This window comes from Megalobrama amblycephala, linkage group LG19, assembly GCF_018812025.1.
Source record: "Megalobrama amblycephala isolate DHTTF-2021 linkage group LG19, ASM1881202v1, whole genome shotgun sequence".
In the NCBI taxonomy this organism is placed as follows: Eukaryota; Metazoa; Chordata; class Actinopteri; order Cypriniformes; family Xenocyprididae; genus Megalobrama; species Megalobrama amblycephala.
In genome coordinates, this window is record NC_063062.1 from 25,044,044 (window position 1) to 25,062,477 (window position 18,434).

The window sequence follows — 18,434 nt, forward strand, 5'->3', positions numbered from 1 at the left end:
CGCCGCACAGAGAATCGGATCTGTTGGATTTACAACCCGTGAATTTATCCACTTCTCCCGAAATACATAAGTGAGTCGGTGAACTGGGGAAGAATAGAGTAAGCTTTAAAGTTGCATTCACAATGTGTATCTGATATGAATAAAATGTGTCGTCTAATTATAATGGAAAGGGTTGTTATTTCCGCTTCTATAGACATCATTGTGTATTTTACAAACTCTAAATATATTGTTTTGTTAGTATTCGTGTGTATTTAAATGTCTGAAATCTACAATAAACATTATTTGGTTGAAAACACTGCATATATGTAATTATGAAAAGCGCTGCGCGCGTCCGTCTCTGGTTTAGCGCCAGCCAAAGCGCGCACGCACATTTGAATTTGGCAGTTGATCACGCAATGCACTGAACGTTCTAATCACACCGGTGTGATCGTACGCTCCTGGGGCCAGCCAAGACTGATCACACCGGTGTGATCGTACGTGTTAAAGGGTTAATTTAAGGATTAAATGAAATATTGAATACATTAAATTCTGAGGAATTTAAAGGAAAAGGGTGTCACCACCCTTGCTCCCCCGCAGAAAGCTTGGGGACCGGGACAGGTGACACAGCTGAAGTCTTTAGAAGTTTCCATTCTGCCATAAAATCTACTAAGGGAACCAGTCTCTCGAGACTGGCCTCTGGTGTTTTTGAGCACTTGATTCGACGTTCTGGAAACAGACGAATCAAGTCATGACCAGCTCTCCTCGGAGGGTCGGTGGAGACCGCTGCACCCTGACGCACACTGGGTGGCAGGGTTAGCATAACGGCCCCCTGAGGGCGCCAAAGGGGGACGGGTGTCAGATATTTTAACACAGGACCCCCTCCGGAGGGGGCTGCCCTCATGGATCCTGGCCCACAGATGTCAGGACCTCTTTGAAGCCTTCTTGGTGATAATTACAGTCCGCAGATCTGTCTTACTTCACAAAGACTTCAGCTGTGTCACCTGTCCCGGTCCCCAAGCTTTCTGCGGGGGAGCAAGGGTGGTGACACCCTTTTCCTTTAAATTCCTCAGAATTTAATGTATTCAATATTTCACTGGAGGTCTCACTCACCTGAGTATTAGCATTCAATTTGGACTACAATTCACAAAAACCTACATTCCTGGACTGATTACTGCACACCTGTCCCACATCATTCAGGCTATTTAAACCCTGTGTGTCTATTGACTCACTGCAAAGTCTTGTTAGCTCTGGCTTCAATTTATGAGTGTTCTTCCTGTGTTTGACTCTGCTTTGGATTACCTTGTATGAGTCTTTACTGCCTGCCTACCACTCATGTTTGCCTGGACTACCTCTATTCCTTTCATTTAGTATTGAATTATGAAATGTAAATATTTTAATACTGCAATTACCTATAAATTGGAAACAGTGTGCATTTGATTTTTATCATGCTTTAAAAGCACTTTGAACCTCATATTTTTTGCAATTATTACTGAACATGCCCAAAGGAGAATCATTGTGGCTGGGGTGAATAATAAAAATAATAATAATACTAATAATAATAATACTAATAATAATAATAATAATAATAATAACTTTGCACCATAATAATAATTCAATGTTGTGTGCTTTGTCAAAACATGGAGAATTATGGGGATATGTACATTAAGTGTCCTTTCAAATTAAAGGGGATAAATCTGTTCAGTGTTTCTGATGATGTTTTATTTATTTTTAAGTCACCATTAGCATTATTAGTGTTCCTTTTGGTTAGGATTCTTTCATTCAAACATTAACTATTCACTGCTAAGAAATTAAGCATTTCGTAGACTCCAGAGATATGTATTGGTAGGAATTTATTTCTTGCATTTAGAATAGTAGTTTATTCCACCCTTTATTTAGCTTACAAAAAAAAAAAAAAAAAAGTAGTTAAAAGTGAGGTATGTGCGTTTATTTGAAGTGATAATTGGCTGCCGTGGCTGGAGAGTATGCATCTACGTCATCAGTTTCTGAGCTTTTCTCCACATCATTCATGAGAAAGAACTCTTTTAACCCAATCACTGTGCTTTATTATGCATGAGATCGCATTTAAATGTCACAAAAGACAATTTCAGCACTGTCGTTCACCTCTGCCTTGTTCAGCTTTGCGTTCTGACATGTGTCATAAGTGTTTATTTCCTCAGTAAAGTAACACAAAAGTGTTGTTTCCATTTTTCCAAGAGCCAGAGTTTGATTACCGACAAATGGAAAGTATGACTAGGGTTGCCAACTTCTGGAAAGGAAAATAAGGGACAGAATAAGGGACATTCAAAATATTTGTACTGTACCATACAGTGTATGTCATTTCAGTATCTGCACACTGTAAAAACGACAACTCAAAATTGTTCACCTTACTAAGATTTTTGCATTCACTGACAATAAAATTGCTAGTTGGAACTTGAACTATCTGTTGTAAGCCACTTGAACTCACTTTCAGACGTTTCTGAGGAAAAGTTCATCTTATTTTATAAACTGAGTTGAGTTTATTTTGAAGTTGTAGTTGAAACCCAGTTAGAGTGAGTTCAACTTATCTGCGCATGCTCATTTGAAATTTGTCATGGCAACCGGCTGCGACGGGGTTTCCAAGGATTTTCCCAGGAGCTCCCTGCGAAAGTTTGCATCCACCACGATGCCAGCGGTAACTTTCCCTGACGTCTTTGTCGAAGAGAAACATTCCTTTTAACGGTAAGCTAATCGTATGAATATGTATATGTATATGCATTTGATATTTGTATTACATTTCATTGCGGGAAACAAAAGCGATAAATCATAACCAGGCGAGGCGTTTATGGCAATACAAAATCCCCCACTAGCTAATCGGTTAGAAGCTAGCTTATTTTGAACAGCTAAGCTCAATATAATTATTGTCCACATAGTAATTGAAAGATTTGTGTTGCCGTTATGTTTGTTATTCACGATGAATGATGGCATTGTTTTATGCACGTCTGCTTTGCTCATTGACATTAAACTTAAGTCCGTTAACGCGCCGGCGCGTTTTGTAGGATTTTTTTTCACATTGCAGCAAAACAGACTTAAAATACTCCGTCATTTTTTGTCATAGAGACATAAGTAATATATCAATTGAATCTATAGAATATCTTTTATTTGTATGAAAAGAGACATGTCAGATTTCGAAGTTTTTAAGTAATGATTTTGATAATTCAGATTTGACATCACAGGAATAAATTACATTTTGAAATATATTCAAATAAGATTTTAAATTGTAATACTATTTCACAATATTACAAGTTTTACTGTATTTTTTATTAAAATAAATTCAGCTTTGGTGAGCATGAGCTCTTTATAAAACATTTTTTGTTCCTTTTTGCTTTTTTTGTTTCAGTTTGAGTCAAACTGAAAAAATAAAACCAAAGTTTTCCTTAGGTAATGTGTTCTGTAATCTTGTTAAAATGGATTTCATAAAAGTGGTATCGAAAAAAGTATCGTTAGGAACCGGTATCGAAACTGAGGTATCGAAATTGGCACCGGATTGAAAGATTTTGAACAATAACCAGCCCTACCTTTGTGTGTTTTAGCCCTGAAGCTCAACAGCATTAACATAAACGGTTGCGAAGTATGTGTTCATTTTCTCCTCTTATTTTTGTGCTAGGTTTTCTATGAAGTGTCTCTTCTGCAGCTTTGCCAGCGCCAGTCAAGAGCGTCTGCTTAGGCACCATCGGCTCAAGCACAGAAGAGGAGCTTACTGGCCGTGTGTTTACAGTGACTGTGTATGTACTTTTAAAACACCTGGTGCCTTAAAGTCACATTTGACCAGATCACATTGTCAGACAGCCAAAATACAAGATAAATTCACCTTTTTTTGTGATCTATGTGAATTCCGGGAAATCTGCACGCAGCAGTCTTTCTTCACACACCTTGGACACCATTTAAAAAAACATGAGACTGTGTGTTGCCCCTTCTTGAGATGTAGTTTTAAAACAAACAATCTAAAGACTTTTAGTTCACACAAAAGTAGGAAACACAAGCATGGTGATATCAGAACCTGTTTAAGAGCAGACTTAGAAAATGAACCTGTGTCCATTGAGACAGATTCCTCTGACCAACCATTAGGTATCTGTAATGAGGAAGATACACTTCCAAGTAGTTCTGGAAATTCAGATGTCCAAGAAAAGGAGGAGTATGTAGATGCTGAGACTCTTGAACACAGGGCTGCTGGATTTTTTCTACGTATGCAAACTGAATTGCATGTTAGTAGACACGCTGTACAGAAAATAGTTGAGGGGTTTAATGACATTTTACATCTTTCAGAATCTCACTCTCAACAAGGTTTCAAAGCAGTGCTTGCAGAACATGGCATTGAATTAGATGATAGTGTTCTCCATAAGATTGATGCTGTCTTGGAAACAAATCCATTAATTGTAAGCACTCAAGGAAAGGGTGCATTGGCCACTGATCACAGGAGAAATCTTTTTTTTAAAGATAAGTTCCCTGTAATTCAGCCTACTGAGTATACATATAAAATAACCCATAAACAAACATTTGTTTATGTTTCAATCATCCAGGTTCTTGGAACTTTGTTGAGACAGCCAGATTTTGTGGAGAAGTTGGTGTTTAGTCAGGGGGACAACCCAGGTCAATTTTGCTCTTTTCGAGATGGACAGTACTACAAAGACAATGGTCTTCTGGGTGTGCAAGATGCAAGTATCTCTATAGGACTTTACATAGATGACCTGGAACTATGTAATCCTTTGGGGTCCTCAAAAAAAATCCATAAAATTACTGCTGTCTATTGGATTTTGTTGAATTTACCAAGCAAGTTTCGCTCTACTCTCCCCCTAATTCAACTGGCTTGTCTTGGAAAAACTGTCGATGTCAGACAATTTGGGTATGATGCCTTTCTTTATCCTTTGATTAAGGATCTTGGATTTCTTGAAAAGATAGGAGTGTATATTGAGGCTCTAGATACGTTTGTAAAGGGAACAGTGTTCTGTGTCTGTGCTGATAACCTTGGTGCACATAGCTTAGCAGGTTTTCAGGAAGCTTTTAATGTCGAAAAATTCTGCAGATTTTGTTGCATCAGTCGAGACCAAATTGGAAATTGTGAACCAAGGAACTTTCCACTGAGAACTGTGACGCAACACGATTCTTTTGTGGAACAACTCAAGTTGACTGATAAGCCTAAGCCATGTGTGAATGGAGTTAAATCATCCTGTGCTTTAAGTAAGTTGTCTTTCTTCCACCCAGTTACTGGATTTCCCCCTGATCTTTTGCATGATCTATTTGAAGGTGTTGTCGCAGTGGAGTTAAGTTTGTGTTTGAAAGAATTGATTAGAAAAGGTTTCATTACATTCGATGGACTGAATAACCGCATAAAACAGTTTCCATACAAATTCTCTGATTTGGTCAACAAGCCACAGGCAATTACAAAGACGAGCCTTGCATCTGGAAAGGTAAACGGTAACGGACATGAAAACTGGGCACTTTTACGTATGCTACCTCTCTTGATTGGGAGCTATATACCTGAACAAGAGCAGTCATGGGAAATTTTAATGGACCTTAAAGAGATTGTGGAGATTACGGTGTCTACTACATTATCAGAGGGAACATTATGTTACTTAGGGAATAAATTGGCTGACCATCGACAGTTACTCACTGACACCTTTCCTGAATTTAAGTTGAAACCAAAACATCACTTCATTGATCACTATGTGCATCTCACACGGTGCTTTGGGCCATTAGTGGATCTGTGGACGTTTAGATTTGAGTCTAAGCATAGTTTTTTCAAACAGGCAATTAATGATGCTCACTGTTTTAAGAATGTACTACTCACCCTTTCCACTAAGCATCAACAGCTCATGGCATATCTTCTTGACACACAGCAATTGTTCAAGCCAAAATTGCATGTTGGTAGTGTAGATAGAGTGAAAATATCATCTTTAGATGAAAAGCTCAGGACAGTACTAGAAAAGAAGTACCCAAATGAAGATGATGTGTCTCTTGCCAAAGAAGTACATTTGTATGGGACCCAGTATGTGAGGGACATGATAGTGTCTGCGGGTGAATGCAGTGGACTGCCAGAGTTCTTTAGAATACTACACATATTGGTGGACAAGTGGTGGAAAGTGTATTTTGTCACCACAAGGTTATCATCTTGGTACATGGAACATTATCGGTCTTACCAACTCATTGATAACTGTCACTCAGATTTAGAGATCCTGGATCCAGAGACTTTGAACGACTACCACCCATTGGCTGCATATCAAGTTGCTAGAACTTTGATGGTGACCCCAAGGGCTTGGCTACTGCAGTAAATTGAAATGGTAAGCACCTTTCTGTTTGTATGTTTTCATAATTTTAAAGTTTAAAGTTAATGACTTGATTTTAAGTGTTCAAGGTACAGTCATGGCCAAAAGTATTGGCATCCCTCCGGATGTGTTGGTTTTCGAGCAAAATTCACAAACTTTTGAAGGTGGTTTTATGTAATAACAAACCAGGATATTTTCAATAGCTCAACAGAACTGAAACAACAAAAATTGGTTTCCTCAAATTCAACACAAAATATCACCAAAATACTACGGGAAGTGAATACTGAATGGTCAAAAGTATTGGCACTCAAAATAACTGTCTTTTGTAGTGATACAAGCACACTTTTCATTGTTAAAATCCACAGCTAAGGTTATGGATAGTCAGACGTCAGCTGTGGTAGCATTCCTGAGTATTATAAGCCCATTTGTAAAGGATAATAAATGCGATTCTACTTGAAGAAAACCTCATACTGTCCATATAAACCAACAGAGATGTATAGTGAGTAAACTGGAGATTTTTGTCCATTAGAAATGGGCTGATATTTTTCAAGGGTGGTACCACAGCTGACGTCTGACTACCCATAACCTTAGCACTGGATTTTAACAATGAAAAGTGTGCTTTTATCACAGCAAAAGACACTTGTTGTGAAGGGTGCCAATACTTTCGACCATGCATTCACTTTCGATCATGTATTCACTTCCCGCAGTATTTTGGTGATATATTCTGTTACATTTGGGGAAACCAATTGTTGTTTCAGTTGTGTTGAGCTATTGAAAATATCCCGGTTTGGTTATTTTATCAAAAAACCTTCAAAAGTGTGTGAATTTTGCTTAAAAACCAACAATTCTTTAGTGAATTTGCACCAATACTTTTGGCCATGACTGTATATGGCTTCAGTTTAAAGTGTCATGCAAATATCTGTTCTTCTTTTGTCCTTACAGGCTTTGTTGCTTCTGGTCCACATAAATCCCAAACTCGTCCGTAAGATTCGGCTGACCAAAGTTCCTGAAACTTTAGAGGAACTGTACAATGAACTGCGTCACAAACTTGAACTTGTGGGTGAATTCTGTATACAGTATGAAGACTCAGACTTTGGCCAGGCAGTTTGCAACCTGATTGACATAGCAGAGTTGCCTTCAGAAAAGGCTGTCTTGCATATTCTGTGGAGCAATGAGGACATGCCATCACCACCACCTCCAACACCAACTCGGTCATCCTCCATCTCTTCCCTTGACACAGCCATCATTGGATCTCCAGACTCAATCCACAGCTTATCTTCAGTTGTGCGGACATATAGGAGGAACGTTTCACAGTGGCCCACTCCGTTCCCAGTACCACAATTCTCATATGATGTTGAACTGATACTCCGCAAGGGGAATGACACATTTGAAATATCAGGGAAGGGTTTACATGTAACCAGAGATGTGAAAAAAGAGATTCTGGACAAGCTGGCACAAGAAATATTTTCTGTGAAAGCCTACCCTGAAAAACATGAGTTCGATTCTGTTGCCGCTGAACTTGTCAACAAACATCCCTGCCTCAAAGAGCCTGGTGGTGGTACTGGATATGCGGGATGGACAACCAGCATAAAGTACAAGATGGGGAACTACAGATCAAAACTACGTCAAGCTGGATGTAATGAGGTTGGTGTCAACAGGAGATCAAGAAGGGAGGAGGCAGATGATCATGGTGTCAACAGGCGAAGAAGAGATGATGATGATGGGGATGGTGGTCCGGAGGGAAGGTTTTCCTTGAAAAAACCAAAACGAGGTGAGGTCAACCATGTACCAGATCATCCTGAAAGCCACACTGAGGATGACTTGGAAGACCTGAGGTCTTCCCTGGTTGAAGCCATGAAGAAGAAAAACAAGGACATGGAGTTCATCAGACAGAAGATGGACATCACATTCTCCCTTAGGAGAATGGAGATTGTGGAGATGGAGCCCATGGTCTCAGAGGTTCTAGAGAGGTGGCCCGGTCTATTTCTTGAAGAACAGGCAAGGCATCTTTTTTTTTTCTTGAACTTGGTGCATTTGTTTACATTTGTGTTATGTTTTTTTCATAATAGTGTATGTAGGTTCATTTGCATCATGGCTGAGAGTTTGCAGTCTTAATTATAATAATGAAATCACACTACCAGCTTGTTGTATTTGTATTGCATTTGTTTCGTTCAGATTTGTCAAGAGTTCACTCGTGTGACCACAAAGGACCTGATGGGAACATTTAAAGCTGCCCTTGAGATGTTCACCCCTCGTTTGCTGAAATTGTATCGTGCCAGGAAGGGCGCCTTTAGTCGAGAGATGGAAACCCTTTTGGAAATGCTTGACAAACAGGTTGTTATATTGACTACAAGGCCTTTTCTTCAGTTTGTCCACTAATATTTAAACCATTAAAGGGATAGTTCACCCAAAAATGAAAATTCTGTCAGTAATTACTCACCCTCATGTTGATACAACCATGTAAGTCTTTCTTTCATCTTCGGATCACAAATTAATATTTTTGTGATTAAATATGAGCGGTGGAATACTCCTCCATTGGCTTTAAGGGGGCCCAAACTTGTCCGTTCAGAAAGTCAGTGAAGAAAATGTTTAAATAGTCCATGCCACTACAGTGGCTCAACCGTACGTTTCTCAAGCGACGATAATACTTTTCGTGTGAAAAAAACAAACAAAAGAACGACTTTATTCAACTATTCATTTTCTCTCTTGTAGGCCTCTGACGTTAGTTCAGGAGAGCTCCATGATGCCTGCGCGAGAACTAAACTGACGACGGTCTTCTTCTACTACTACTTGTTACTGGCTGCTCACTCCTTAGGAGTATTACCGCCACCTAGTGTTCAAGATGAAGTGCTGGCATAGCCGGAAGCGCTAAACTTTGTTTACAAGCAGGTGAACGCGCGCGCTGTATGTAAGCTATTGAATTCGACATTGATCGTGCTTTTGGTCTCGCTCTAAGTAATTGTTTACAATGGTTAGAAAGTGTGCATTTCCTGGATGTCCGAATCGTGAAAAACTAACGAGTAAACGTAAAGGTGCCTTAACATTGCCACAAAATGAACGGCTTACCTTTCACCGTTTCCCATCAAATGATCGTGAGTGACTGAATCTATGGCTGCTGGCTGTTCAACGGGATGTTAATTTACCAATTAATTTCGTCAAGCACATGAAGTTGTGCAGTGAACATTTCTCTCCAGACGACTTCAAATCAGTTCAACAAAAAAGATTACTGAAATCAACAGCTGTGCCCAACTTGTTTATACAGACCAACAAGGTAAGTGGAAGCAGTATGTGGTAATTGTTAAAGTCATGATACACTCATTTAGTTTTGTCTTTATTTGTATATGGCTATATATTAAATTAAAAAAAAAACATAATACATGATACAGTGAATCACGATCATTTGATGGGAAACGGTGAAAGGTAAGCCGTTCATTTTGTGGCAATGTTAAGTCTTAGTTTTTCAGGAAATGCACACTTTCTAACCATTGTAAACAATTACTTAGAGCGAGACCAAAAGCACGATCAATGTCGAATTCAATAGCTTACATACAGCGTGCGCGTTCACCTGCTTGTAAACAAAGTTTAGCGCTTCCGGCTATGCCAGCACTTCATCTTGAACACTAGGTGGCGGTAATACTCCTAAGGAGTGAGCAGCCAGTAACAAGTAGTAGTAGAAGAAGACCGTCGTCAGTTTAGTTCTCGCGCATGCATCATGGAGCTCTCGTGAACTAACGTCAGAGGCCTACAAGAGAGAAAATGAATAGTTGAATAAAGTCGTTCTTTTGTTTGTTTTTTTCACACGAAAAGTAGTATCGTCGCTTGAGAAACGTACGGTTGAGTCACTGTAGTGGCATGGACTATTTAAACATTTTCTTCGCTGACTTTCTGGACGGACAAGTTTGGGCCCCCTTAAAGCCAATGGAGGAGTATTCCACCGCTCATATTTAATCACAAAAATATTAATTTGTGATCCGAAGATGAAAGAAAGACTTACATGGTTGTATCAACATGAGGGTGAGTAATTACTGACAGAATTTTCATTTTTGGGTGAACTATCCCTTTAATCAAGAAGGAACTACCAAGCTAGCACTCTGCACTTTTGATGTAATATAACTTCATTCTTTTTTTGCATCAGCTACATTGGTGAGCGAGTTCCATCTTGATTGACTATTTAATACAGTAATATTTAAAGTATACGTTCACGGTTTTGCACTTTGAGCCCCCTCTCTGGGTTGATGAAATAGAGTGTTTGACACCAGAATTTTGACTATTGGTCCCGTCTTGAGCTTTTGGCTGATTTAGAATCGGCCCTGCCATGCTTCATAATGGCTAGCTACATGCATTCACAAACCTGTCTTTAAATCAACCCTAAACGTTAGTTTTCAAAGATGTGCAACTTATCGATTGGTTAGTGGTATTCGTTGAGTGTTCGTCAAACACTCTATTTCATCCAAGATAACCCAGAAAGGGGGCTCAAAGTGCAAAATAGTGAACTTATCCTTACAAGACAAAAAGAAACACTAACAAACTAACAGAGCCTGCAATTATTTTATCTGCCTACATGTACAATTGTAGAGATGGGAATACAAATGGAACAAGCACAAGTGCACATGCACAAGTACATTTCACAGAGCTAAACAAAAGTATTTGTTTGTCTTTATATTCTTCCAAAACAGACATCTGACATCACAAGTCATCGCAGACAGGCAGCTGTGGAAGGTCTTCCCATATTTCTGCGGGAGAATACTGAGAAGCTTTTCTCTAGATGCCTGGTGAGTGCAGCTTGGAAGACCTTCAGCTTTTAGTAGTGTTGTATAGCAAAGAGGCCATACACAAATAGACATCACTCTTTATTGACTAGTTTTCTACAGGACATTGTTTCAGTGGTGTTTTTGTTTTGTCAGGCAACTGATGCAGATGACAAACAGATGAAAGGCATCAAGATGGGGGTCCTCACAGTGCTTGATGATGATAACGACGCAGTCATTAATATTGCCCTTGTGTTGGAGGAAACCATTGTCCTGAAAGACATCCCAGACACCCCGACTGCCCTTGCGTATCTTTTTGGCTTGCTTTATGCCCTCAACATGGAGTTCCCAAAAGACATCAGGTATACCTTTGAAACTATCCAGCACATTTTCATGGAAATGTCCACCGATTGCTCACAGCGTGTCCGGAGCTTCAAGACCAAGCTGTTAAACCAGTGATTCATTTTCCATGGGGAAGATTTATTTTATAATGTCTGTTCATTTGTGTTTGGATATTTTGTAAGTCTACACATAGACCACCTTATAGTTTTTATATTGTTCCTTTATTTTGACTAAAAACAAATCTGTTATTTTTAGCTGTCATATAACTGTCACGAGACTATTGATTGTTTCTCAGTAGAAGCAAGCTTTGTTTCAGCATTGCCGTTATAGTCTGCATCTTTGCTGGTGTGGCAAGTGTCCATGGGGAAGATTTCTTTTATCATGTCTGTTCATTTATTATGTTTGTATATTTTGTAAGTCTTAACATAGACCACCTTAGTTTTTATGTTGTTCCATTTGATTTCCCCAACTTATCGACGTATGTGCCTTATTTGCTCTGTACACAAGTGCTATATTTGAATTTGTTTTTAAATTTAAAAACAAATGTTTTATGTGTATCTGTCATATTGCTGTCAAGAGACTACGGTATTGATTGTTCATTAGAAGCAAGCTGTGTTCCACCATTACTGTTATAGCCTGCATGTTTGCATTTTTGGCTAATTTCAAAGTTCAGAAAGTTCAGATAATTTGGCTTTTTCAGCTGGGGATTTAGACAATTCTGTTCTTAGGCACTATACAACTGTTTATCGGTAATCTTTGTCAATATTGCATTATTTGTAAGGTCTCAACAAGAGTCAGAAAGTAAAAAATAAAACTGCCCATATTATAGTACTGAAACCTGATGTATCTGATTTGGGCATAAGATTACTTGTTTACATTGTGGAATTGTAAAGCTGTTTGTGCCAAAGTCGTTCAAATAAACATGCATAAATTAACTGGTTTACTGTCAGTGGATGATTTAATGTGGGGGGGTAATTTAAACTCAAAATAGTAAGTTATTACAGGGGATGGTAATCTGAACTCAAAATAGTAAGCTTTTACAGACTTGAAAGTTCCAGTAACTTGAATTTAAAAAACTTAGTTCTCAGAACTTGAAAAACTTAGCTGACGCAACTTAATAATTGTAGTTCTTCAAAACTTAAATTAAGTTGATATCTTCAACTCAAAAATTCTGTGCAGTCGGTTGCCTTGAAAATTTGAGTTGAACTAACTTTTTCTTTTTTACAGTGCAGGTAAGTATGTGTATAAAAGATGTATACAAGGTTCAGACATAAACTCATTTGGGTAATTTCGTGTCAAAATCAACCAAATTTCAGAAACTTTCCCTGCTACATTTTTTTTATTTTCTTTCTTTTTTTCTGAAGAAAGACAAACATAAATGAAGTAGAAAGCCAAAATATTAAATTTTAAATGTATATTATTTACTGAGTAATCCACTATTTTGTAGAGGGGGGTCAGAATTACAATTTTCACCAAAGATTTGGAGTCAGATTACAGGGGGGTAAAATGACTTCAGAAGAACATCATTATTTTATTTTTACACAGAGATTGGTAGGCCTGTTAGTTAAATCTGTTGACGTTAGCAATCTTTGTTGCATTATATGCCAACAGTTTAAAAATGGCAAAAAGCACTTCTTGTGTTTTTCACCCAAAGTTTGCATTTTTGTAACGACTTGCATTTTTTCTTGTGTGGCTGAATGTTGCTGAAATCAAAACGGCAACAGTGAAAGGGATTTGCCGTTGGCGCAAGACCTGCTTGCTGTGAAGCAGGAGCGACCAGCCGGCAGAAGGGTCTGCTTGGTCTTAAAGTCTTCCGCGAAGGGCTATGTTCACAAATTTGTGTCAAAGTAATGATTAATTCTCAATTTAGAGCGTATGCCTTAAATACAGGATGATTCCGAATTAACGGTTGGCAACCCTAAGTATGACTGTAACAATATTTAATATGTAACAACACACTGAGAACGCATAAGAAAATTTTATGCATGGAATGCTGCAATGAGTTAAACACTTGAATCATGGATGTCAGTTCACCTGAGCAAGCATGTTTTAAGTTACAAGGGGCTGTGCGCTTATCGTGACTGTTGTTAGGTACAAAACACAGTGGAGTGTGTACAACCTCTTCAAACAATATTCACAATATCGCATAGTGTTCAGTGTCTCATTGTTTTTATAAAATGCATATAAACATATTAAAGGCACAATATGTAGGTTTTCACCACTAGAAGTCACCTATTCTGAACAAAGGCATAGCTTGACGATGATGAGATTGAGCAAAGAATCATGGGAGATGTCGTTTTCACCTCACAGCCAAGGGAAAAGAATCCTACAAGACTCTGGCAGAAATCATGTTCATGGATGAGATTAACGTTACTTCAGTATGAAGCAGTACGAGGCATGATCGTGCGCACGATTTACTAATTCGTTCCTTCAATTTACTAAAACGTGCACACAATTTACTATTTCGTTCCCTCGATTTATAAATCAAGTAAATTGTGCGCACGATTTAGTCAATCGAGGGAACGAAATAGTAAATCGCGCACACGATTTAATTTTTTTTCTTGCATGCCATGTGTGGGGCTCCGTAGCAGAGCAGGGCCGAGTGCTGTGGGAGCTGAATGAGGCCGCTGGATCGATTGCTAATGAGAGACGAGCGTGACACACGACTTGAGAGCAGTGGAGCTTTTATTATGCCACAGTCGCCACTTCCGCTTCTTCCGGTCAAGCCTATGTGGGTTAATGCAGCACTGTTTTATCATATTAAATACAGTCAAACTAAAAATTATTCAGACATTTTTTTTTTTTATTTTTCATATATTTTTAATAATTGGTGCAGGACACTATAACTCATTTATGTAAGTGAGTATAGCAAAATAAAGTAAACTGACATATTATACCCAGAAATTCTTCATACAGTGGACGACTAGTAAATTGATAAAAATTTGGAACCAAAAATTATTCAGACACTTTGACCTGACCATGTTTTGCTTAAGTGCTATCTGACATAATTAAGATTATTTTTTTCTGACACAGTTTAACTCTGAGACTTAGTGAATAAACTGTATTAATGAATGAAATGTTCAAGGTATCTGAATAAATTTTGGTTTGACTGTACATTTGTGTTGAAAATTATGTTATAACATTACTCTGTGCATTCTGCTATGAGACACTTGTTGCACACTGCAGTAAGCTAGATTGTTATTAGAATGTCATATTAATATAAACAAGAAAACAAGATTCAAACAATAAGACCAAACATGTTGAGCTATATAACAATGATTAGTTTTCTGTCTATAAATGTATCCAAAAAGTTGTTCCCTTGTCTAATAAAACATATAATATTTTAAAGCGTTGTTGGTGTTTCCATGTTTTTTTTTTTTACAAAATAACCGGAAATCGAGGGTACCTTTGCGTATCAATGTCATTGCACAGACACGGTCCGTGTCCTGGATAAAATTGCTTATTTCTCTGGATTTAAACATTCTTGGAAATATGTGGGATAATGTAAGTACATAAGTCAACAAAATATATAACACTGTTATAGTGGTTTTTGGATATTTTATTTTGGATATTGGAAATTCCTTTCTCTCACCAGACCCTGTGCACAGCTTTCTCCAATTGAATTTACATACAAGTGTTTATGTGATTGTCTGTGGCCCTCAAGAGTTTGGCAGCAGGCTGGCCAATGCCTGCAAGAGCGGATATGAGGCATGGCATATTGTGGCTTAATTTGAGCTATTATTGTATGTATTTTTACATACATATAATAATTACCTCACTCTAGACTTATTTCTTTTCGAGGAAAGGAGTATAATTTGCAAGCAGATGGTTAACCCTTTCTCACATTTTTTCCTGCCATGTACGATTGATTTGGAGCTTGTGCTACATTCGGTTCATGTGATTGGTTGCTCATGACTGATATTGCTTGTCAGCTCCGCCATATGCTGTTTCGGATGACAGCAATTTAGTCATGAATTTTTAGTAGTTGTGGCTTGCTTACACGAAAACTGTTATGTCATGATGAGGAGATGCGGTCTGCCTCCCTACCCCAGAAAGGCTGGGGTGCGTGACTTCATCCACAAAGTAATCCAGCTCAGTAAAGCTGTCCATGACCATAAGACACAGTGTACTCAGGTTTACCTCATGCTACAAGGCTTTTACAGTTCAGGAATCATGCCTTGTGTCATGTCTGCAACGTTGTATGAGTGGTGCCTTCATGGTTCATGGTGGCCCCTTTTGCAGAGTTCTTCCTGTAGAACGGACTCCCCCTGCTACTCAGTCACTTTAGGGTACTGTGCAGGATGAAGAGTTTGGGGACCTATCATGTAGAGATTGGAAACACTGCAGGCTCTCCACAGTACATTTGCAAGTGACCATGTTGCCTCGCATAGGCTGTTATGTCCATCACGACATGCGTCTTTGATGACCACAGACTGTTTGTATTTGCCATATGACTATGTACTTTTACAAGGCTTTTGAAGTTCAGAAGTTGTTCTGGGGATGTCACATTTTACAGACAATACTTTCTAACGCAGAAAAAGGATCAGGGTCTATGCCTATCTTGGACTGCATCAACTGAATCGCACTCTTCTGGAGTGTAGTTCAGTCGACAAGTAGAACACGAGCAGAAAGCACCCATGCCGGCAATGAGTGTGAGTCTAATACTACCCCTAGAAACACGGTCTGCTGCCTCGGCAGTAGAATACTCTTCCAGGGATCCATCCTCAAGCCCTGACATCGAGAACAGATTCTCAACACTGACACTGACCAAATCCTTGGACTGCACAAAAGTCAGCTGGTCAAAAAGGAAGTTCAGAGCACATATGTCCTGGAATCCATTGGAGTCAAAGCAAAATCCATTTACTTTGTAAATGTGTGAGGAGCTAAGGCTGGGCTGAAAGAAAGAACCTGAATTGGTAAGCTATGCCCCCAAAAGCAAACCTGAGAAACTTCCTGTGTCTATGAACGATATAAATATGGAATAAACATCCATCAGATTTATGATCATTCAGCTACATCTGCTCCATGACATGCTTCTACGTCAGGCATGTGGTTCAACTTTGCCTCTAGCTCACTCCACTCAGGCACTTCCTTATAAAGCGTTGGTGACGTACTGCCTCAGAGGGCAGCACATCAGCAATACATTTCTGTAGGGAGCACTGTCTTGTTCCTTATTCAAGGAACCAAAGTTACATGCATAATCAAGACATTTCCCAAACACTTTTGGTCTGCCACTACTCAAAAAATGAGATAGTCCTGTCCACATCACACTTTTGGTTGAAACAGAAGAACTCAAACAAAGAGCAATGTTTTGAAAGTGCAAAAGAGCCACAGCATTTGCTTTATGCAAGACAAAATATAAGTGACATACTAATATGTGCATATTAAACTGGAATATTTAATCTTTAATCTTTAATCTTTAACAATTTAGTTTGTATTTTAATGACATTATAAAGAGGAAAGATATACCAGCACACACACACTAATTATATGACAGTTACTCACACATTGAGGGGCTGCCAGGCTGGCCATTGGGCCTTCATCTTTATGACGGTCAAGACCTCGTCACCCTGTGTGATGAAAGAGAAAAGTAAATCAATATATAAATATATTACAGCTCTGATTTGCCACAGTGTTTAACTCCCTAAAATTACTGTAACACATAGTCTCAAGCAGTTTTCTTTATCAGAAATTTGTCTCTTTTCCAATAAAAGTATATAAACATCCTTAAAACAAGATACAGTTACCTGAGAAGCATTTTTTTTTCTAATACCACTGGTAACTAAAAAGTAAGCTATTTTTTAACAAAATGAAAGTCGATCGTTTAAACATAATGAATTCTCTAAAAAACAAGTCTTAATATCTTGAGCAATTTTGCTTTAAGCAAATATATTTTGCTTTTTTAACAAGAAAAAAAAAAGACTAAGAATCACAGTACTTTTTTTCAGTGTTTCTGTCTTTCTCTCATCCCTTTGTTTGTCTTGACAGGAAGTAATGTATGAAGTTTCATATTCTTCCTGCTGATGGAGTGATCACATCAGAGTCTTATAAAAGCTGTATAAATATTTCATCAATGGCTCACGGCACGCAGGCCAGCAGTGTGTATAGCTCTCTCGCACTCAAACCATATCAGGAGTTCATGGGAAGGACATCACTGACGACTGTCAAAGGAATGGTTTCACTTCTGGGGTTAAAATACATCATTCTTTATCATGCAAATACACAACGCTTTGTTTCATACTTTGAGCTTCCCATGCAGTATTGATCCAGCTTTCTTACACACCAGTTTCTATCCATTCAAAAGCAGAACACAGTTGTAGATTTGCATTCCCTGGAGCATCACTAGAAATTTCTTAAAGTATGAGGAAATTAAGCAGGGGCGCATTTCCTAAACACATTGTTAGCCAACTATAGCCACAATTTCCATAGTTAGCAACATAGTTCAACGATTCTGTTTCTGTTCTAGTTCCATTCACAAACACCATCAAAAATGTCTTGGTTACCTATGTAACCCTCGTTCCCTGAAAAGGGAATGGAGACGTACGTCAGTAGTGACCGACGAATTGGGATATCGCCAGAGAGCGATGCTGTGAAACTAAACAAGCCAATGGAATTGGCATGCGATATTTGCATAACGCGCACCGCCCCCCGCAAGGCGGGTATAAATACGGAAACAGATGCAGTCGCACTCTGTTTTTCGCTGAGGAAACAACCTGAGTCTGCACTACAGCGGAGGCACAGGAACGAGGGTTACATACGTAACTGAGACATTCCCTTTCAGTCGGTCACGTTCGACGTACGTCCGTAGTGGCCGATGAATTGGGATCCCAAATAAAACGCCACAGTTACTGACCTCTTCCAGTGCCCACCGTAAGCTCCAGCCATCCGGCGCACCTTGGGGCGGAGAAGAGGGCGAGCTTACACCGAGAGAGTCTACTGCTGTTCTGCAAGACCCACTCGGTAAGACTTAGACAACACTGGGGAAGTGAATCCATAGGGGACGCTGCTGAGACCATAACATACCCTGGAGGGGAGGAATTACGTGGAAATGCACATATGGACTGGC

At 38.9% G+C, this 18,434-nt stretch overlaps 2 protein-coding genes across 2 annotated transcripts in view; one reads left to right on the top strand and one right to left on the bottom strand.

The window, feature by feature from the left end:
• Positions 1 to 18,434, bottom strand: part of spon1a (spondin 1a) — a 232,422-nt gene that overhangs the window by 39,711 nt on the left and 174,277 nt on the right. Inside the window, exon 7 of the mRNA XM_048169100.1 lies at positions 16,874 to 16,938. Within this exon, the coding sequence (XP_048025057.1) occupies positions 16,874 to 16,938 (65 nt within the window). The remainder of the gene's footprint in view (positions 1 to 16,873; positions 16,939 to 18,434) is intronic.
• On the top strand, positions 586 to 12,292 carry LOC125254476. The gene is made up of 7 exons (XM_048169101.1): positions 586 to 2,697; positions 3,623 to 3,740; positions 6,178 to 6,293; positions 7,221 to 8,276; positions 8,454 to 8,612; positions 10,955 to 11,050; positions 11,183 to 12,292. Exons 3-7 carry the CDS (start codon positions 6,291 to 6,293, stop codon positions 11,483 to 11,485), a joined length of 1,617 nt encoding a protein of 538 aa, XP_048025058.1. The 5' UTR covers positions 586 to 2,697; positions 3,623 to 3,740; positions 6,178 to 6,290; the 3' UTR covers positions 11,486 to 12,292.

Coding starts and splice junctions, on each gene's coding strand:
- LOC125254476 (XM_048169101.1), top strand. Junction 8,277..8,453: donor GTCTATTTCTTGAAGAACAG/GCAAGGCATCTT, acceptor TGTTTCGTTCAG/ATTTGTCAAGAGTTCACTCG. Junction 8,613..10,954: donor TGGAAATGCTTGACAAACAG/GTTGTTATATTG, acceptor CTTCCAAAACAG/ACATCTGACATCACAAGTCA.